The sequence below is a fragment of the Lepus europaeus genome, chromosome 11 (genome assembly GCF_033115175.1).
Source record: "Lepus europaeus isolate LE1 chromosome 11, mLepTim1.pri, whole genome shotgun sequence".
NCBI lineage: Eukaryota > Metazoa > Chordata > Mammalia > Lagomorpha > Leporidae > Lepus > Lepus europaeus.
This window is the reverse complement of record NC_084837.1, coordinates 3,452,716-3,473,927: the sequence shown is the minus strand read 5'-3', so window position 1 is coordinate 3,473,927 and position 21,212 is coordinate 3,452,716. Positions and strand designations below refer to the sequence as shown.

At 65.9% G+C, this 21,212-nt stretch overlaps 1 protein-coding gene across 1 annotated transcript in view; it reads left to right on the top strand.

Annotated features, from left to right (window-relative positions):
- RGMA (repulsive guidance molecule BMP co-receptor a) overlaps nt 1-19,896 on the top strand; it is a 31,134-nt gene extending 11,238 nt beyond the window's left edge. The window contains exons 2-4 of the mRNA XM_062204540.1: nt 2,140-2,267; nt 15,248-15,759; nt 18,263-19,896. Coding sequence (XP_062060524.1) covers nt 2,140-2,267; nt 15,248-15,759; nt 18,263-18,925 — 1,303 coding nt within the window. The 3' untranslated portion in view covers nt 18,926-19,896. The remainder of the gene's footprint in view (nt 1-2,139; nt 2,268-15,247; nt 15,760-18,262) is intronic.
- The last annotated feature ends 1,316 nt before the right edge of the window (nt 19,897-21,212 follow it).

Sequence of the window (21,212 nt, the reverse complement as noted above, 5' to 3'; positions counted from 1 at the left end):
GGTGGGCACTGACACCTCATCTGCACAGGGGTGACGGGAGACCCTAGCTCAGCTAAGAGCATCTAGGGGTTCACTTAGCACCAGGCACAGCGCAAGGGTCCATCAGAACGGCAGCCGCTCTTACTAAAAATGAGTCCTTCCAGACACCTGAAAACAGCACCTTTTTGTGTCTCACAGCCCCCTCTTCTTTCACACTCCCCTTCCCTGTGGCCCGACGCGGCCCGAGGGCCTGGACTGGGGCTGTCGGTGAGCAGGACCGCCTCGCTCGGTGGGTCTCCACTGAGGGCCCCAGCCTGGATCTGGGAACTCTGTGTGCACACCCAGAAGTCCACGGAGTTGGGATCCCTGCCCACCACTGCCTACCTTTCAGAAGCTCCCCAGACCCCCACAGCGCGGGGCCTCCTGACCCAGGAGCGGGGCTCTGCCCCAGCCTGGGGGAGGAAGCCGGAGGGACCCCGCGATGCTGCTGTCAGCCACTCTTGGAGCTGGGTGAGCGTGGATGGCTCGTGCAGTGCAGAGAGCTGGGGAGTTGTCCACAAGCTGGTTGGCTTGGCCAGTGCAGACAGATGGCCCAAGGTCCCCACAAGCCCATACTGTGCTGTGTGGGGCTGGGCTGCTCTCCACAGCCCATAAACTGTGCAACAGCCAAATCCCCACTTTGGGGACCCCCACACTCAGCCTCAGGCATTACCCCCTGCGCACAAGGAAAAGCCCTTTGCGTCCCTTTTCCAAGTGACTGAGTCTCCTGGAGGGGTGGGGAGGCTGCCAGTTCCTAGCAGGCACACCCAGACGCCAGGGCCTGGAGCCCCGGACAAGCTGTATCCAGGGGGCAATCTCGAGGCAGCCATGCTGTGCGCCTGGCCTTTGGGGAGGACAGGGCTGTGGGGCTGAAGGCTGTCCACCTCTCCAGGCCTGAGCCAAGTCTGCCCCTGGAGAGGGGGCACCGTGGTCAGCCCGTATCCAGGCTGCTGCCCGCTCTGTGACGCAGGGAGGCAGCTGAAGCACCGCGGGCCCCGGGGGCCTGGTGTGTGCCCGGCTGCCGACCTGCCAGTCTGCAGAAGCAGCTCCAGCTGGGCCAGCCTGGGCGCTGGGCGCTTGGACTGCAGACACTGGCACTGGGCGAACCGGTGCCTAGAGGGGCGCTGGTACTCGGGGTGGCTCTGAGACCTGTTGGCGGGCAGGGAAGCGACGTGTTGGCCTCCCGCGCCCTTCTCATCCGGGGTGCCGCAGCCCGGTTCACAGGTCTCCCTGCGGGGGGGGGGGGGTCGTGTCGCGAGGACCCGGGGCGTTGTTGGCTGCACCCACAGCTCGCGCCTCCCGCAGCCCCGGGCGCAGCACGGCTGCCTGTGTGGCCTGCAGCGAGCGAACGGGCGAGGGCCGCCACGGGCGCTTCGGAGGCCTCCACATTGGATGAAACCCCAGATCTTTCCCAGAGAACCAGACGAGCAGGCTTGGGCGCCAGGGCGGGGGGCCGAGGCGCGGGGGTTTGACCAGCAGCACTCGCTGGGCCTCTGCGCGTCTGTCCAGAAGATGTTTCTCAGGGGACGCGGCCGGCTCCTGGAGGATCACCAGGGCGCTGGAGCCGCCGGCCTGGGGAGCCTGGGGAGCAGCCGCTCTTCTCGCGGAACATAAGCGCCCGGCCGAGCCGCGGGCCGCCACACCCCGAGGCCCTCCGGGCAGCGGCCGCCCGGGAGGTAGCGGGGTTCGGGGGCGCATCCCGCGCGGGGTCGGGCTGGCGGGCGGGGTCCGGGCGGCCCACGGACCGACGCCTCGGGAGCGGGGTGCTCAGCCCCGCGCAGGGAGGGGCTGGGCGGGGGCGGCGGCCACTTGGCGTGGACGTTGCGGGGCCGAGCGCGGAAGGGCGCGGGGACGGGGCGAGGCTGAGGGTCCTGGGCTCCCCAGGTCCCCGCGCCGGCGCCGCCGCCGCCCGCCCCGCGCCGCGGGGCCGCGCTGAAACCCGAGCGCGCGGGGGCGGGGCGCGCGGCCGCGTCCGCATTGGCGGGGCCCGGGTGCCGGCTGCGGGGCGGGGGGCGCGCCGGGCGCCGCGGCCTGGGGGACCCGAGCCTCCCGGCTCGCTGCTCCCGCCGGCGGAGCGAGGCGGCCCCTGCTCCGCAGCGCTGATCCGTGCCTTTCTCTCAGCTCTTCCTCCAGGGAGAGGCTCGTGGCAGCAGGCCGAGCTGGATGGATGGGCATGGGGAGAGGCGCAGGACGCTCAGCCCGGGGATTCTGGCCGACGCTCGCCTTCCTGCTCTGCAGCCTCCCGGCAGGTAAGCGGCCGCCCCCGGCCCGGGCGCCCACCGCCCCGGGCCTTTGTTCGCGCCGGGCCGCGGGCGGGGAGGTCGCCGCGCCCCGGCCCGGCCCCCCCGGGGCTGCGGACCTGCCGGGCGCCCAGGGGCGGGGCCCTGCGGACCCGCGCGCGCCCACGCGGGGAGGCCCACGGCCGGCGGGCGCTGCTGGCCAGCCCCGCGCGTGTGCGTGGTGTCGGAGAGGGGGACTTGGGCTCTCAGGCGGAGAGAGCCCATCTGTTTCCAATGAATCCGCCATGGTTTTTCACAGCGTTTTTGGCAGATCGCCGCTCTCGAATTCCTCGGAGCCCGGACCTCTTGTTTTGGTTGGGGGCGGGGAGCCGGGCTCCACAGAGGAGCGTTTGTTCCTGCCCGGCGCTCTGTCCCTTCGTGGAGAGGGGAGGGGAGCACGAACCTTAAATCCCCGGCCTGTTTGCTTTACAAAGTTCCGTAAAACTTTATTCCATTTTTGCCATATGCTGCGCACAGCCTGGAAACTCCTGCGAAGCCCTCGCTGCCCGTTCTCTCCGACCGGCAGCACACAGAAACCGCCCCGGGCCCCGGGCCGCCGCGCTGGGCCGCGGGGTTCGAGGTGTCTTTTTGCAAAAAGAAAAAAAGCCTGTTTGCCCGCCGCCGCCGCGGGCGTGAGCTGCATCCCCCAGCGCGCCACGGAGCTTTTTTGCAAGAAAGGACTTGACTGGGGCTCGGATTGAGTTGTTGTGCTTTGCTCCCGGGCCAGCAGGGTTTCAAGGAACTGGCAGACCTGAGCAGCCCCAACTCCTGACCACGTAGGCAGGGCGCAGCCCCGGGGACACCTCCAGTTTACCCTGCTTGGGGCACAGAGCGCCCAGCCCCAGGGCCGCACAGCCCCTGCGCCCCGGATCCCGCTGGCGAAGCCCCGGCTGAGGACGCCGTGGGGGTGGGCGGCCGGATGGTGACAGCCTGCAGAGCTGGGGTGGGTGCCCAGCTCGCCCCCACTGCCTTTAAAAGGAGACAGGCTGGGAGGCTGGCCTGGTTCCCTCCCAAGAATCAGGAATAAAAGAGAAACCGCCGCGTTCGTCAAAACACGGCCCCCTCCCGGCAAGGCGGGAGCCCGCGCGGCGTCCACCTGGGCCGGGCACGCCTGGGGATGCGGCCTGCGCAGGTTTCGCCAGACGGGCTGATAAATGGCTTTTGTCCCTTGGCTTCCGCGGGGGATGTGATCTCAGCTCTGGCTGAAATGGAGAAGGGGCTCGGAGGCCCTTGGAACAACTGCTTCCAGCTCTTAAAGCTGCAGCCCCGCTGGCTGCTCGGGCTGCGGGAGAGGAGTGGAGGGTGGGCGGGGGCGAGGCCCGGCTGGGGGTGTCTTTGGTTCTGGATCCTCTTTTCCGCCCGTCTTGAAAACTTCTCCGTGGAGAGTCCCGGCGAGGGCTGAGGAAGGCGGGTGGGTTATGTAATTCACGGCCCAGATTCCACCAGTTCTGTTTCCAGGAATCCCATTTCGTTTTGGCTCTGAGGCTGGTAACTAGAACCTGGCAGATGGGACAGATAGCCACGGGCCTGCCCCGCCAGCTGCTGATGGCCCAAGTCACCGGGGGCCGGACAGCGCTGCCGGGTCAGCATTGCCCAGCGCCCTGAAGGCTGGGCTCCCACCTCCCACCACTGACGTGGGGGCCCTGGGACCTGTGCGCCCCAGAAACCTGGCTCGGAAGGCAGCCTCCGCAGTGGGGATGAGACGGGCCGTTTCCTGAGAGACAGACGGCCAAGGTCATTGCCCAGCTGGGCTCTGGGCCACAGGAGAACAAAGCTGGCAAACCCGGGTCTGGTGGACAGGGCTGCCCGGGGACAGGTGAACGCTGCCGGGGTGGGCCCCTAGGAGCGAGAATCAGGGCCGCCTCGGTTGTGTGCAGAGAAAGATGACAGCCCTGCCAGACGGTGTGTGCGTGTGTGTGGGTGTGTGTGGGGGGGGTGGGGTGTGTGCATGTGTGTACATGGGTGGGTGTGTATGTGTGTGTTCGTGTGTGTGCGCTTATGTGTGTGGGCATGTGGGGTGTGTGTGCGTGTGTGTATGTGTGTGGGGGTGTGTGTGGGGTGTGTACGTGAGTGGGTGTGTGTGTGTTCTTGTGTGGGGGTGTATGTGTGTGGGGTGTGTGCATGTGTGTACGTGGGTGGTGTGTATGTGTGTGCGTGTGTGTATGTGTGTGTGTGGGGGTGTGTGGGGTGTGTACGTGAGTGGGTGTGTGTGTGTTCGTGTGTGGGGGTGTATGTGTGTGGGGTGTGTGCATGTGTGTACGTGGGTGGTGTGTATGTGTGTGTTCGTGTGTGTGCGTGCCTGTGTGTGGGCGTGTGGGGTGTGTGTGCGTGTGTGTACGTGTGTGCATGTGTACGTGTGTGTGTGTGTTTACATTTCCTGGCAGCGAGCCTGGCCAGCCACTGTGACTCAGTGACAGCTCCCAGGGCCTCTGGCAGACCATACCCTGGTGAAGAGCGAGAGGGGCTCCGCGGGGCCCTGCGGGCAGGAACGGGGTCTGCTGGGGTGACGCCGTGGGGCCCGAGGACAGACATGCAGTGGCCATGTCTGCCCTGGAGGAGAGGCGTGCCGTGGGGCGGCCTCGTCCTCACACAGCTCATCAGCAGGCCCCGGCGACGTGTGCAGGCAGGTGGTCGAGAGACCCGCGCGTGTGGACGGTCGCCTGCTTCCTGGGAGCCTCGTGGGGGTGCTGCCATCCAGCACAGGGCGTCTCCCAGTGTGCTCTCCACGCCAGCAGCCCGGGAGCCGGCCCACGCAGTGGAGGCTCGGGGCTGGGGCCCGGGGTCCATGTTTTCACAGCCCCCGCAGGGTGCACACCCTGGTGAGAGGCCTGCTGTCCTGCATTTTTTCTCCCCTTACGCTGGTGGAAGGGCCCCGTGCACCGAGAGTGGCCTCGGAGCTGCTGTGGGGAAGTGCGGGCAGGTCCGCGCCGCCCCGCCACAGCCTTCGTGTGCCACGGGGAGCGCGTCTTGGCCCAGGGCGGCTTCAGTGCCCAGAGGGCCGCGTCCTGGCTCACGAAGAGCACCTGTCACTCTCCTTGCTGGCGGGAGCTCTCTCGGGCCCACTCACCGAGGCTCCACACCCCACCCAAGAGCCCCCTTACTCCTAACGGCATCACCGTGGGATTGGGTTTCGGCCTGAGAGCCTGGGGGACACACGCCCAAGTCTGTGGAACTGGGAAGGAAATGCCACCAGCTGGGAGGGCCAGGTGGCCACAGGGCCGGCCTGCAGCTGCCACACACAGGCAGATGGGAAATCCTGGGGTGGCCGGGCCCCAGGCCCCCCGGACAGGCCCAGGAGTAGAGGAAAGGCTCCCAGGCCCTCAGGGTGGGATAAGCACTAGTCCCCACCCGGGGGGTGGCAGGGCCGGGGGTCCCTGGGGGCCTGTGGAGGTCGGGGGTGGGTGGAGCGTGGTGCCTGCTAAAGATCCCGGCTCTGGTGAAGTCAGTGCACAAGGTCCCACACTGGGCCTGGGCGGAGAAGCCTGCCCCAGAGCTGGCCCGACAGCCAGCTGGGCCCTGCTGCTGGGTTTGGAGAGGCTCCCCTCCCTCACCACCAGCTCGGGCAGGGGCAGGGCCTGCACACACCTGGCCGGCACACGTGTGTGTGTGTGTGTGTGTCACTGTTCCTGGGCCCAGCCTGCCCAAGGTTGGAGGCACCGTTGCTTCTGGGGCGACCAGGGCACCCCATTTGGCCTAGGGCTAGCTCAGCTAGAAAACCAGAAGCCTCGTGTCCTGAGAAGCCCCCTACCCCCACCCCTGCTCGTCCCGGGCACGCCCCTTCCTGTCCCCCAGACTTGGGCCTCACCTGTGCCAGGGACCCCACTGGCCGGAGCCTGGATGTGAAGTGGGCGTGTCCAGCAGTCCAGGCACCCGGACTCACCCTTCTCTGCCTGTTCCCGCTGTCACCTTGCCCCTCCCGCACCGACACCCATGCTGCTCGGGGGACCACCCCTGCGGAGCCCAGAGGGGAGGGCCTCTGACCCCCCCACACACACTCCTGCTGAGCCTCATCCCCAAGCCCAGGTCAGGCCCGCCACCTCCGCTCCCCGACCTCGGCCCCGTGGCCTTGCCCCACTCTTGGTAAGGCCCAGGCCCTGGGATCCAGGCAGCACCCCCAAGCACTCGGCACCTGGGCCTGGTGGCTCTCAGTGGGAGCCCCGTCTCTGCTTCTGTGAACCCCCGCGCTCCGCACCCTGCCCGGCCCAGCCCACCCAGCACGGCTCTGGCAACTGCAAGGCCCCCAAGTTGTTTCTGTTCCTGTTTATTTTGTTCATTTCTCAAGAGACAAGGCCCACAAGATTTTTCCTCCCAGATGCCCCAATTTTGTGCCAAAATAACTTTTCCCCCCTGGTTATAAAAGCAGCACTCGTTGCTAAATCTAAATGCCAGAACGAGTAACCGAGAACGCGCAGGCGACCCTCCGTGCCTCATGGACACTTCCCGACCGTCCTCCGAGCCCTGCCGCGCGCCGGGTGGGGGGGAATCAGTCTGCTGTCTGAGTGGCCGGCGTGTCCCGAGCACTCGGCTGAGAGCTCTAAGTGCGTCCAGTGAGGACGGCACTCCTGTGTCGCTGGAAACGAAATGCCGGGGGGGGGGGGGGGGGGGGTCTCAGGGTGGGGCCAGCAGTAGAGCCAGGCCCCTGCGCTGCTTCCACGCGTGGGACTTTGGGTAAACACAGTCGTTACTTTCCTGTGTCGTGCGTGAGACTTGGCACTGTGGACCCGTTGTGCTTTAATGGAGGGAGCTGGGGAATTCTATTTCTTTTTCGTTTCTTTTATGTATTTGAAAGGCAGAGTGTGTATATATACACACACACACACATGTATATATATATATATATGAGGGAGAAGGAACCTTCCATCTGCTGGTTCACTCCCCCAAATGCCCACAGCGGCCAGGACGGGGCCAGATTGAAGCCAGAAGCCAGCAACTCCATCCGGGTCTCCCACGTGGCTGCAGGGGTGCAAGCACGTGGGCTGTCTCCCACTCTTTGGCAGGTGCATTAGCAGGGCGCTGGATGGGAAGTGGAGCAGCAGGGACTTGAACCGGCGCTCACAGGGGATGCCGGCATCACAGGCAGCCATCTTAACCCCCGCACCGCAGCGCCACCCGGAGAAACTCACTTTGAGGATGTGACTGGGTGGGCCCGCGCCTCTGCCTCTGCCCAGAGGCCTGTCTGCCATCCCTTGTGGGAGACGGGTGGGCAGGATGTCCTTGCGCAGGCGTCCCTGGCCAGGTGCGTGGCTGCTGTTCACCCACGCGGTCAGCACACCCGGCGCAGCCCCATCCTGCCGCCCCTGTGGTACGGGATGTCCCAGGAACAGCGACACACACACACACACACGTGTGCCGGCCAGGTGTGTGCGGGCCCTTCCCCTGCCCGAGCTGGGCTGCCTGCCGTTGGTGGTGAGGGAGAGAAGCCACTTCAGACCCAGCAGTTGGACCTGCGGCGAGCAGATGAGCTGGAGGCGGGCAGGATAGAAAATTGTCCCAGAGCCAGCCTTGGGCTTGCGGAAGGGAATTAAACAGGACCGCGCTTCCAGCCCCCCCCCCACCGCCCCGCCTCCCGGGATCTGCCGTGTGCCCCTCCCCTTGGCACCCGCTGGGGTTCCTTGCACACTTGGTGGTGTGGAGGCTGGGGTAGGGCAGCTCCGTTCTGCTCTCGCTGGCAGTTAACCCCCCAGGAGCCAGCTCCAGGCCTGGGTCAGCTGCAGGTCGCCTCCCACCGCTGGTCGGTCCCCCTGGGCGTCGCTGGGCTGGCCTCTTAGGACAGGCGCCTCATTCTGGCAGCTGCAGGCTAAGTCAGGTAGGCCCTGCCACACCTGGCGACGACCCAGCTTTCTCCTGGGTGTGTTCCTCTCGGTGCGCCATGCCAAGCAGCTGGAAGTTCATGCCAGGATGGTGGAGCGCAAATCCAACAGCAGTGAGACAGACAGGCGGCCCAGCGCCTGCCAGCTCAGGCTGCAGACCCCGCCTGTCCCCACCCGCGGAGTGCAGTGGCCAGGACCCGGGTCTCGCTGAGGGTGACTCCGCATGGTGGCCGGTTGCTGGGCCTCTGCTGCCTGGGCCGGGTGGGCACCCCTCCTGGGGGCTGGCAGGGGGTCTTCTGAGCCTCTCTCCCTCCTTGTCCCCTGCCAGCCACTGTGGTGGTTGAAGCCATGGCCTCTACCCACACCGCTTCTTGAACCTGTGTCCTGGTCCGGCCCTGCTACCCAGGAGCTGCTGGATTTAGGGGCCACTGGGCTATTTCCACTCAGGGGACTCAGTCCAGGGGGCCACTAACGGGCTGGGAGGACCCCTGGGTCACCGCACAGAATCACAGGGAGCAGCTCCGGGGCCAGTGGCACTGAGAAGCTTGAAGAAGGCCCCTGTCAAGTGGGGCCCAGGTCTCGGCGGGGGGGGGGGGTGCACCGAGTCCCTTCTCGTCCAGGGCAGTGAGGCAGGGTGATGTTTGCCTGGCGTGGCTCCAGGCTGAGCCTCTGGTGGCTGGGGGGTGGGGGTGTCCCCGTTTCCGATCGCCCCGTGCCTCTCCTGCATCCCTGCTCTCGTGCCTCCAGCCCTCAGTCGTTCCGGGTTTCGTGTTCAGATGGGACCTGCTTGCCTAGCCTTCCAGAAGTTTCTGGCCGACCCTGCCTGAGCTAGACCCGACCCGGGCTTGTTCCTGGAGCTGCTCCGGCACAGAGCCGGGCCCGGGCCACAGAGGCGGGCGGGAAGGCCCTGACTGGGGCTCAGATTCAGACTGAGCCTAAGCCCTGTAGGAGGAGGCAGGTCCCGCCCTCCGCCCACCCCTCCTGCGCGGCGCGGAAACCTGATCTGGGGCCTTTGCCGGCGGTAATTTATTGGTCTATTGGGCTTTTCTTGGTGGCAGATTGCGTTGTCCTTATTCCTGGGCTCCGGCTCTGGAGGGCTCCCGCATTCCTGGGATGGCTCTCCGTGGGCTGGGCTTCGCACCCCGCCCCGCACGGCCGCGTCCGTTTTATTGGGCTGCTTTGTTATGCAAACAGGGCGGTAATAATCGGGCTATTATTCTGGAAGATTGGGCCTGATTAACAGTTCAAAGGAGGACTCACGGCGGCTAACGCCGTGCGGGTGCCTGAATACTCCCGCCGGCCTGGCTCGGCACTGCCTCGGCTCCCGGCCCGCCGAGGCTCCCTGCCCCCTGCCCCCTGCCCTGCTTTTCCGTTCCCAAGCGGCGCTGGGGAGCTCGGGAAAGGAAAAGAATTGGGCTGGAGCGGCCGTGGGCGCCGGTGTGGAGCCCACCCCTCCCCACAGTGAAATGGAGCCTGGGCCAGGGCGGGTGCGGGGCTGCAGCCCCGGAGCTGGGCGCAGGCCGGCCTGCGGTTCCCCAGAGGACCCTGGGGAGGGCGGGTGCAGAGGGAAGGGTGGCTCCTGGGACCTGCCTGGGGCGCATGTGAGTCCGCACCCCTAGAGGTCAGATTTGGTGGGGACGGGGAGACCAGAGGCCCTGGAAGGGGAGGGGTGCTGCAGGGAGAACTCCTGCACAGACAGTTCACACTCCACACCACGTGTACACACTCAGGTACACACCACACACGTGTACACACTCCATAGCCCGTGTACATACCGTATTACACACTCCACACCACATGTACACACATACACTCACACATTACACACCACATGTACACATTCATACTACACTGCACATGTACATACCACACACTCATGTGCACACCATACACATGTACACTCCACAGCACATGAAAACACACACTCATGTACACACCACATACACACACTCCACGTCACACATACATCCAGACTCCACGTGTGTACACACACATACACACTGCATGTACTCATTCACACTTCACACCACATGTACACAATGTACATACACTCCACACCACACACGCGTACATCACACATACCACATATACGCACTTCACATCACACATACTACATACCACACACATGTGCACACACATGTACACACATACACTCCATACCACACACACGTGCATCACACACATACTACACACCACACACAAGTCATCCCACATATACACCATACACATACACTACATGCAGTGCACTACATACATACTACGTACATACACCCCACACAGTGCACACACGCTATATACTTCACACACCCTGCACACACACGCACACCCTGCCAGCTCCCAGGTTCTGAAGTTCCTGGCGCACCTGTGAAGCCGTTCGGTGCTTGCTCTGAGTGGAGGTCCCGCTGCTGCCGAGGTGAGTGGGCTGGCTCAGGCCCTAGCGGCTGGAACCCGGAGTCCGAGGGTGGACGCCGCCCCAGAGGTTGGGTGCACACCCTGCTCGTGGACATTGCACCAGGGGCCCGGGTCAGAGTGCAGGGCTCAGGGAGCAGAGCCGTGGGGGTGCCTTTGCGGCTTGCTGGGGTGTGTGATTATGGCCCCGCTCCAGAGCTCGGGGGACTGCGGGAGCCCCGGGGGCCTGTTCCACAGCCACACCTGGTTTCCCGATGTCCAGGGTTCACTGCCTGGATTCAGGCCCCACTTTCACAAAGCCCCCTCCCCGGTCTGTGCGGTGGCCCCCCACGCCACAGCCTTGCCTCTCTGCGGGGCCAGCGTGCAGTCGGTCCCATGGTCAGTGATGAGCTGCAGTGGCCACGGGACCCCCGGGCTGGCTGCCCGTGGAGACGGTCGGTCGGCCCGCATCCCGAAGCCTCCCGGAGTGCCTGCGCACTCACACGGGGTTCTGGTGGTGCGGTTTCTGTGTGAGGCCCCCGGCCAGCCGCTGTCCCGCCCAGCTGCCTGCCGCCCTGCGTTTTGTGAGGCTGGCTCTGGGTCCCTGCGACTTTGGGCTGGCAGAGGAGCCCCCGCAGGCCAGGACAGGCGGCTCCTCGGGTGCCTTGGGGCAGGGCGGCTCAGCATCCGCCCTGAGAGCTGGCTTGGGTCCCAGGGGTCCGGGGAGCCCGTGTCCCTCCCAGGTGTTGCCATCTGCCCCCCAGGGGAGCAGCCCTGGTGAGGGGTGGGGAGATGGGGCAGGTGACATTGACCTGGAAGCTTCCAGAAGGGGCCTGGGAGGGGCTGTGTGTGTCCTGTGTCCCCCCGGCTGCTGTGACAACATCACAGTTCCAGAGGCCGGAAGTCTGAGGCAGGAGGGGGGTCCCAGGGTCCGCGGCCGACTCCTGGCCGAGAGAGGGCTCTCCTGGGGAGGAGTGATGGCTTCCTGGGGGCCACCCCCAGGCCTGAAGGCACTCCCGCAGATGGCCATCCCCTTGCAAGCTAGGGGGAGGCAGAGTTGGGTCCATGGCCCCTCCCTGGTGAGAGGCAGGCTGCAAGGGGAGCATGGGGCCAGCCGTGGCTGCAGCCTCTCCCTGGGGAGACGGCCGAGGGTGGGGCCGCCTCGCTTTGTGCCCTGCCCACCCCACCAGACTCCCCGACCTGACCTTTTTAAAAAAATTTTTTTTGTTTTGTTTAATTATTTGAGAGGCAGGTTTACAGAGAGAGGGAGGGAGAGACAGAGAGAGAGCCAGGAGCTTCAATCAAGTCTCCCACGTGGGTGCTGGGGCCCAAGCACTTGGGGCCTCCTCCACTGCTTCCCAGGCCACAGCAGAGAGCTGGATTGGAAGTGGAGCAGCTGAGACTTGAACTGGCGCCCATCCTGGCGTGCAGGCACTGCAGGCAGCGGCCTTACCCATTGGGCTGTGGCACCGGCCGCTCTGTGACCTCCTACTGAGCGCCCACTGGGGCCCGGGCCACATCTGCCTGAGTGGACAAGGTGACTGAGGCAGAGCCAGGTCCCCCCACGGAGGGTCTCCCTGGGCCCCTCAGTTCCCGCCCCATCCAGGGTGGGTGTGGAGAACTCCCTGAAGCCGGGAAGTGGGGTCTGCCAGGCTTCCAGGGAGTAGGTGGGACAAGACCCCTGCCCCACCCAGCCCCGGCCCCTGGGGAGTTCTGTCCTGGTGGGAGAGGGAGGGGACCTGGCGCCCTGCTGTGATTGGCCGCTCCCGGCCCCACCCCCACGCCCCTTGTAGCCGGCAGCAGGCAGACAGCCTGGGGCTAACAGCGGGGCACCTGCCCCTCCGTGGATGCCATGTCTGAGGCAGGGCCCCGCTCGGACTCCAGCTCCCTGACCCTGCACAGCCCGGGAGGCGACAGTGATGGCTCAAGCGCTTGGTCCCTGCCACCCATGGGAGAGACCTGCACTGCTCTCCCAGCTCCTGGGCCCAGCCCCAGACCAGCTGTGGAGTACGAGGGGACACCCTCCGGGGCTCCTGGGGTGTGAGCTGTGCACACTGCAGGGAGCCCATTTTCAAAGCCATGGGGATAGCGGTCACCGTCACCATTTTCTCTTAGAGCCACAAACAAGGGTCAGGACCGGATCAGCGCACATGCACGCCACGTCCTTGGGGCAGGGTTGGGGGTGCTGACCCTGCCCTGGGCGCCATTCCAGCTCCTGCCCACCCCTGGACGTGGCCCCTGGGAGGCAGCGTCCCGAGGCAGGTGGGGGTCCCCCCGGGAGAGGCGGAAGCTGCCCGTGGTGGAAGCTGGCCTTGCGTGGCCCAGCTAGGGCGTCGTGCAGGTGCTAACAAGGCTGTGCCTGCACTGCGAGGGGCAGGCTCACGCTGGCCGGCGGGACCCCCAGCCTGCCTCAGACGGCAGGGCGACCTGGGCGAGAGGAGGCTGTGCGGCGTGCGGCTCCGCGCCGGGACGCGGAGTCCGCGGTGACTTCGCCAGCACAGCTCAGCCAGGTCCAGCTGCAGCCGGACAGCTGCCGCATGTGTGACCGTGGCCTCCGTGGACAACACAGGCCAGGTGAGGGCTGGAGGTGGACCTGGCTGAGTCAGCAGTGCGCTCGGGCTCCTGGCTGAATGAGGCCACGTGTGCGGCCCAGCGGGGCCGTGGAGGGCTGGGGCTGCCTCGGCCCACAGAGTGGACATTCCAGCACGCAGAGGAAGCTTGTGCCTTGGCGCTGGCCTAAGGTAGGAGAGCACACCTGTGGGCGGGGCTCTCTCCAGCGCGCCCACGTTGGCCACCCGACGGTTAGCTAACTGCATCCTTCCAGTTTTTGATTTATTACTTTGATGGTTAAAGACGTTTTGTTTGGGCCAGCCCCACGGCTCACTTGGCTAATCCTCCACCTGCGGCGCCGGCACCCCGGGTTCTAGTCCCGGTTGGGGCATCAGTTCTGTCCCGGTTGCTCCTCTTCCAGTCCAGCTCTCTGCTGTGGCCTGGGAGGGCAGTGGAGGATGGCCCAGGTCCTTGGGCCCTGCACCCACATGGGAGACCAGGAGAAGCACCTGGCTCCTGCCATCGGATCGGCACAGCACTGGCCATAGCGGCCATTTGGGGGGTGAACCAACGGAAGGAAGACCTTTCTCTCTGTCTCTCTCTCACTATCCAACTCTGCCTGTCCAAAAGAGAGATTTTTTTTTTTTTATTGAAAGGCAAAGATATTGATCTTTACGTCTCCTGGTTCACCTCCAAATGCTGGGACAGCGGGGGCTGGGCCAGGCCGGAGCCAGGAGCCAGGACCTCCATCTGGGTCTCCCATGTGGGTGCAGGGGCCCAAGCTCAGGCCGTCCTCCGCTGCTCTCCCAGGTGCACTAACAGAGGCTGGATCAGAAGTGGAGCAAGGGCCAGTGTTGCAGCAGGTGGCAGCGTAACCCGCTGTGCCGTAACTGGCATTCTCCCATATGGGCGCCATTCGGGGAGTGAACCAGGACATAGATCTCTCTCTCTCTCTCCTCTCCTCTCTCTAACTCTGCCTTTCAAATAAACAAAATAAATCTTAAAAAAAAAAAAAAAAATGAAGGGAGCAGCCAGGGCTTGAACCCGTGCTCTCATATGGGATGCCAGCGTCACGGGCGGCACCGCACCACAGCGCCAATCTTCATTGTACACAAGGCTATGAAAACGGAAAATCGGGCTCTCCCTCCAGTGCGCATTCGAGTAAAACTGCGACTTCTCCAGTGGAGGCCACTTGCAGGACACGGGGGCTACTCCAGGCACAGGTGTATGAGCTGGGCGGGCTACTCCTGCTCCAGGACAGCAGGGCCCGCCCACCCCCACCCACCAGCAGGTGCAGGGCCCACGGGCTGCACCCACAGTGCCACTGGGATGCCTCGGCCTACTCTCATGTCCTGCTGTGTAACTCGATCTACACACAGTGGCTTCTCCAGGGTCACAAGCCAAGTTCGTGGCCCAGCCAGGAGCAATGGCCTCTCCCCTCCAAGACCACCCCAGCTGGTACGGGGCTGCAGCCTGGGTGGAGACAGCTGTCCTGCAGCAGGGGTGTGTGCCTGGCCACTTGTGGTCACCGTGGCCGTGCATCCCCAGGGAGGGTTCTGCGTGTCCAGGTGCGCGACTGAGGTGTGCTGAGCCTCGGGCGTAGCCACGGTCATTTTGGCTGATTATCACAGAGGTCCCCGAGCTTTGGGTGACCTCATAAAACAAATCCGTGAATTAGGGCAGCTCCAGGTGACCCTGTCCATTCACTTCCTGAGCCAGATGGGAAGGGCTGGAGCACCAGCAGCCAGGAGGGGGCCCTGTCCTCTCTGGTCGCTGCAGCCAGCATTCTCCGAGCTCAGTCGCTGGCCACTGGCTGAATGCTGGCCTCAGAGGGGAGGGCCTGGTGGCAGTCCATTTGCAGGTGGGCGTGAGTGGGTGCAGATTCGCCCAAGGCCACACCATGGCAGGCATGTGTTGAGAAATGGGGCCACGTCCCCTGTCGCTTCTGCCAGAGTTCTTAGGGACGTCAGAGGCCCCCCCAGTGGCCTATTGGTTCCCTCAGTCCTGCTGGCTGTGGTGCCCAGAGGCTGCGGAAGACCTCACCAGCCACCCGGAGTCACCGCAGGCTGTGACCTTTGGGGCAGGCCTGACCCTTTGCTGCCACCTGCGGGAAACCTCTCGCCCTCTGAACAGCCAGCTGGTGTGTGCACCTGCCGGGCCCCGCCCTGGCCCTGACCAGCGCGCCCCTCCCTCTCTCCACAGCCACCTCCCCATGCAAGATCCTCAAGTGCAACTCTGACTTCTGGAGCGCCACGTCGGGCAGCCACGCCCCGGCCACGGAAGACGCCCCGGAGTTCTGTGCCGCCCTGCGCACCTACGCCCTGTGCACGCGGCGCACGGCCCGCACCTGCCGCGGCGACCTGGCCTACCACTCGGCCGTCCATGGCATCGAGGACCTCATGAACCAGCACAGCTGCTCCAAGGATGGCCCCACCTCCCAGCCACGCCTGCGCACGCCGCCCCCGGGCGACAGCCAGGAGCGCTCGGACAGCCCCGAGACCTGCCACTACGAGAGGAGCTTCCACAAGCACGCGGCCGCCCCCAACTACACGCACTGCGGCCTCTTCGGGGACCCGCACCTCAGGACATTCACCGACCGCTTCCAGACCTGCAAGGTGCAGGGCGCCTGGCCCCTCATCGACAACACTTACCTAAACGTGCAGGTCACCAACACGCCCGTGCTGCCGGGTTCCGCGGCCACCGCCACCAGCAAGGTAAGGGGCCAGGCCCGCAGGATCCCCAGCCGTGGCAGTGTCGGGGGAGGGGTCCTGGTGATGAGCTGGCTGCCCCTGCGGCACCTGTGCTGGTTGCCAAGGCTGTGAGGTCCCATTCCGGTGGTGAAGACCTTCGTTTGCTCGGGGCTAGTGGGAGAGGCGTCCTGTAGTGTGTCCGGGAGTGCGGGCTGACGTGCACACGTGCGTGTTTGTGCGCACACGTGTGAGCGCGTGCAGCCCGGGCTGTAACTCACCGTGGATTACCCCCTGGGGTTTCAGTCCACGAAGCTTAGAAGTGCTCCATCCTTTGGGATGGCCCTTCCTCACCCGGTCAGCAGAAACTTTGGCCTCCGGGAGCTTCCTGCCGGGGCTGGACGTGGGCTGGGGCAGATGCCACTCGGGCAGGCGGCCCTGCCTCCCTCCTGGAGGTCACAGCCTGCCCAGGGCTTCTCATGTGCAAACGTCACAAATGCCCCGGGGCTGCCTCGCACCCCGCTTCTCCGGGGGAGGTGGGGTGCCCATAGGTCATTCCTGCGAAGGCCCCAGCACGTGTAGGGCATGGGATGGGCACACGGGGCCAGCAGGCAGGGCTGTGGGATGCTGGGGCAGCCCCGCTTGGACCCTGAGAGGCAGAGGCCTTGGGCGCCCAGGAGCGGGGACGGGGGAGCGGAGGCCCGGGAGGCAGAGGGTGCGCCCGGCTGGGTCCACCCAGGTAGGACTTGTCCCAGGCCCAGCTGGCTTCAGAGCCCGACCAAGGACCGCTCAGCTTCTGACCCAAGGTGACCTCGGCGTTTGGAGTCAAGTTCTACTGCCAGGGCCACAGCCACAGGCGGCCGCAGCCATGGCCCTCAGCCCAGCCGGGGGGCCGCTCCCACCCAGCCAGTTCCCACTCCCCTTCCCACCAAGACCTTCTGCTCAGACATAGCCACAGTTCGAGGCCTCCAAGCCCAGAGGCGGCTGTGGCCCTCGAAGCCCCGGGCCTTGGGAACCAGGACCCTGCCCCTCAGCGCCCTGGGGCTTCCGGCCGGCAGGTGGGCAAGGGCTCTGTTTGCTTAGGAAGCGCGCTGGGAGGCCACGCCAGGCGGCCCACAAGGGCGTTCCTGTCGCTGCTCGGCCGCCACACCCAGGGAGGTTGGCCAGGGACCTGCAGCCGGGGACCGGCTCTGTCCCCACAGCTTCCTGGCTCTCCCGCGGCCTCCCGCGGCCCCCAGGGCTGCCTTCTGGGTCCTCCCCGTGAAGCAGAGTCCCCCAGCCCCAGGCCAGGTGCCCGGGGTCCAGCGACAGCCACCCCAGGAAGGGGCTTCCGAGGCGGCTGGGTGAAGACAGGAGCCTGGCCCTGGGGCTGAGACGGAGCCACAGCCTGGCCGGGAGGGGCGTCAGGCTGCTGCCCCGGTGCTGGGGTCCCTGTGGGGCTGCCCGCCACTGAGCAGCCTGAGGTCACCTTTGATCGCAGGCTGCCCTGGAGGCCTCCGGTGCCACTCGGAGGAGAAACCCCAGTCCTGGTCTCCAGCACCCACCACCTGGGCCTCGGGGCTCGGGTGCGGGTCCCCACACTGAGTCAGCAAACGGTGCCCTGAGCCGGGTGTGGGAGGGGGCAGGGAGGGGCAGGGGTCTCTGCAGCAGCTCCTAGCTGACTGACACGGTGAGGACGGGTGCCCAGGGAGGCGTCCCCGATGCAGGGCAGCCTGGTACTGCTGGGGGTACCAAGTAGTGGGGGCCTCTGGGCTCTCAGGAACCCCCCAGCCTGGGCCCTTCTGCTCCCAGGAACCCACCATGTGTCTCCTCCCTTCAGCTGGCCCGACCCCGGGCTCCCAGAGCCTGGCCAGCCCCTGCCTGGCCCTCCCCTGACCTCACGGCCTCATGGGAGCTCCGTGTGCACGGGGCCTGACCGTGGACAGCTGGAGTCCTCTGCCCCCAGGCCTCTGCTCCCCTGCCCACCCTCCCCCCACCCCCGCATCTGTGACCCCCACCCAGCAGGGCTGTGAGACCCTCCCCCACCCCCCGGTCCCACACAGGCAGAGCAGAGGATGGGCCGGGTGTCCATGCTCAGGGTTCAGGCCAGTTCCTGGGGTTCTGGGGGCCAGGTCTCTGCTGCCAAGACAGCACCTTGGGCTCGGCACCCTTGCCCGGCCGAGGGCGGGAAGCGGGAGGGCCCAGCTCCGGGTCCTTCCACGTGGACCACGTGCTCCTGCACCATCAGGTCACCCTCTGCTGGGCCGCCCGTCCAGCCTGGGGTCCTTTCTGCCCGCTGAGGCCGCTGTGGCAGCGGGGGCGCTGGTCTGTCCACCGGGGCTGGGGGGGGGGGGGTGACTTTGCAATTCGCCTCCCTGTGTGAGTGAGCTGAGTTTATGTTGGGCGGCGATCTGAGGTTTTCCAAGGCGTTTGTCTTACGTCAAAAAGACAAGTTGTGAAGGAAGGCATGGGCCGCCACGTGGGCGGCAGGAGGGTGCGGCCCGGCCCTGCCCCGCCGCTCCTGACCGGGTCCCTGTGCCCTGCCCCACAGCTCACCATCATCTTCAAGAGCTTCCAGGAGTGCGTGGAGCAGAAGGTGTACCAGGCCGAGATGGGCGAGCTCCCAGCCGCCTTCGCCGATGGCTCTAGGAATGGCGGCGACAAGCACGGGGCCAACAGCCTGCAGATCACCGAGAAGGTGTCGGGCCAGCACGTGGAGATCCAGGCCAGGTACATCGGCACCACCATCGTGGTGCGCCAGGTGGGCCGCTACCTGACCTTCGCGGTGCGCATGCCGCAGGAGGTGGTGGACGCGGTGGAGGACCGGGACAGCCAGGGCCTCTACCTGTGTCTGCGTGGCTGCCCCCTCAGCCAGCAGATCGACTTCCAGGCCGCCGGCCCTGCCCCCGCCACCCCTGAGGCCTTCCCGTACGAGGCGGCCGTGGCCAAGTGCAAGGAGAAGCTGCCCGTGGAGGACCTGTACTACCAGGCCTGCGTGTTTGACCTGCTGACCACAGGCGACGTGAACTTCACGCTGGCCGCCTACTACGCCCTGGAGGACGTCAGGATGCTGCACTCACACAAGGACAGGCTGCACCTGTTCGGGAGGACTCGGGAGCTGCCCGGCGGGGCCGCCCCGCAGCTGCCCCGGGGCCCCTGGCCTCTCCTGGCCGCCCTGGGTCTGCTCCTCCCCCTGCTGCCTGAGCTCCGTTAGGCAGCGCCTCCTCCATCGGGGCCGGGACGCTGGGGTGCAGGGCGGAGACGGACGCGCCGCCCGGCCATCTGCGGGCCAGGGCTGGGAGCCCGTCGCCCCCCAGCCCCCGTCGTGCGTGGGACACTGTTGAGGTAGCTGGCACGGTGGAATTTGTGACGGTAGAGCCGTGAGAGAGAGAACAGCTCCCTCTGCCCACCCCCTACCACCACCACCACGTGAGCCGGCCACGCGGAGCCCCTGGGGAACCCCCTACCCCAGCAGAGGCGAGACCCTGGGCCAGGTGGCGGCCCCTGCACACCCTGGCATTGCACTGACACTGGCCCGCCACACGCACACTCAGCCTGGCGCCTGGCCCCGCCCCTGGGGCTGAGGCTCCACCCCCACCCCAGGGGCCTCCCGCCTCCCAGCAGGTGGTGCCCCGCCCCTTCCACACGTCTCACTCCGTCCCTCCCCCTCCGCTGGGCAGGGGACCCAGGGGACAGGGCCAGCTGGCCTGCCCTGACCTCTGCTGCCCCCTCCCCGGCCCCTCCCCATCCACCATGTCTGGAATATGAGGGTTGGGGGGGGCAGGGTCTTGGAAGACCTGTGGCCCTGAGCGTCCCCAGGCAGCCCCCCCCAAGCCCTGCAGCGCGCACCGAGGGCCGGCCCCACTTCTGCTGCTGTCCCGAGCCCCCGGCCCGCCCCCACCCCCGCAGCGCTGTCCGGGACCTCTCATACACTGGCTAGGAGGCTGTGCACCCGCAGCCCCCTCCCTCCCAGAGGTCCCCTCCCCCGGCCGGGCTTAGGACGACCCCCACGTTGGAAGTAAGATGCGAAGCACTTTATTTTGGTTGTTTGATCACGCTCTGCTTGGGAGCGGCCCCCCGCGTCCGCGTGTGTGCGGGCTGCGTGGCGTCACCGCGTGTACATACTGTAAATTATTTATTAACGCTGCAGGCGAGTAAAGTCCGGTGGTTTGGTTACCTTCTTCTAGACGGCATGCTGGCGTCTGTGTCCTGGCCCAGCCGAGGGCGGGCTGTGGGGGTGGGCGGCCCCCCTAGGGAGGGTTTGGGGGGATCTTGTCACGGATACGGGTACAGGTGTGTGCGAGGGGTGTGAAATGCTGTGTGTGTGCACGTGTGGTGTGAGCGTCCCGTGCAGGTTGTGCGTGTGTGGACACAGGAAGCAGTGCTGTGTACGGTTGATGCACGCATGTGTTGCACATGCTTTGTGCACGTGTGGTGCGTGTGAGCACATGAGCGTCACGTGCAGGTGTGTGCGTGTGCTCCCCCCCCCCCCCCCCCGTGAGCTCTTTGGGTCGGAGTGGGGCCTGGTTCCTGGCCCTGGTGACGCCGACAGCCATAGGTGGAAGGACATACGGGCCCTCAGGAGTGAGGCCAGGGTGTTGGAGCCCAGACGGGGGACCTGCAGAGCCGGGGAGGAGGGGCCGCAGTGCACCTGCCGCTGAGGGCCCAGGCCTTGCTCTTGGTACCGGAGGACCTGAGGCAGAAGAGTGGCACAGCTCAGCCAGGCCACAGGCCCGTGTCCGCCCTGCCAGCTGAGAGACCTTGGGCTGTCACTCAGCCCCTCCCCTGGGAGGGGGGCGTGCCTCAGGGGTGCCTGGCGGTCCCATGGGTCTGTGTGTGCATTTCTGAGGATGGGGCCTGACCCTGGGTGGCCCTCCAGGGTGGTGGCTGCACTACCCCAGAGGGAGAGGTCAGCGGGGGATGGGGGGTGGAGAGGGCAGGGGCCTCACAGACCCTGGATGCTGGGGAGGGGCGGTCCAAAGAGTGGGCTTTTGCATGCATCCCAGGCTCGGGGGAGAGCTTTCTAGAACCCTGCTCTTTTTTTTTTTTTTTTTTTTTTTTTTTGACAGGCAGAGTGGATAGAGAGAGACAGAGAGAAAGGTCTTCCTTTTGCCGTTGGTTCACCCTCCAATGGCCGCCGCGGTAGGCGCACTGCGGCCGGCGCACCGCGCTGTTCCGATGGCAGGAGCCAGGTGCTTCTCCTGGTCTCCCATGGGGTGCAGGGCCCAAGCACTTGGGCCATCCTCCACTGCACTCCCGGGCCACAGCAGAGAGCTGGCCTGGAAGAGGGGCAACCGGGACAGGATCGGTGCCCCGACCGGGACTAGAACCCGGTGTGCCGGCGCCGCAAGGCGGAGGATTAGCCTAGTGAGCCGCGGCGCTGGCAGAACCCTGCTCTCACAAAGGCTCCCTAAGAAACTGCAGGAGTCAGGGTTGAGAGGCTGGGAGCAGGCTGGGAAGGACCAAACACACCTGTGCCTTGGAGCATCTCAGGAAGGTGG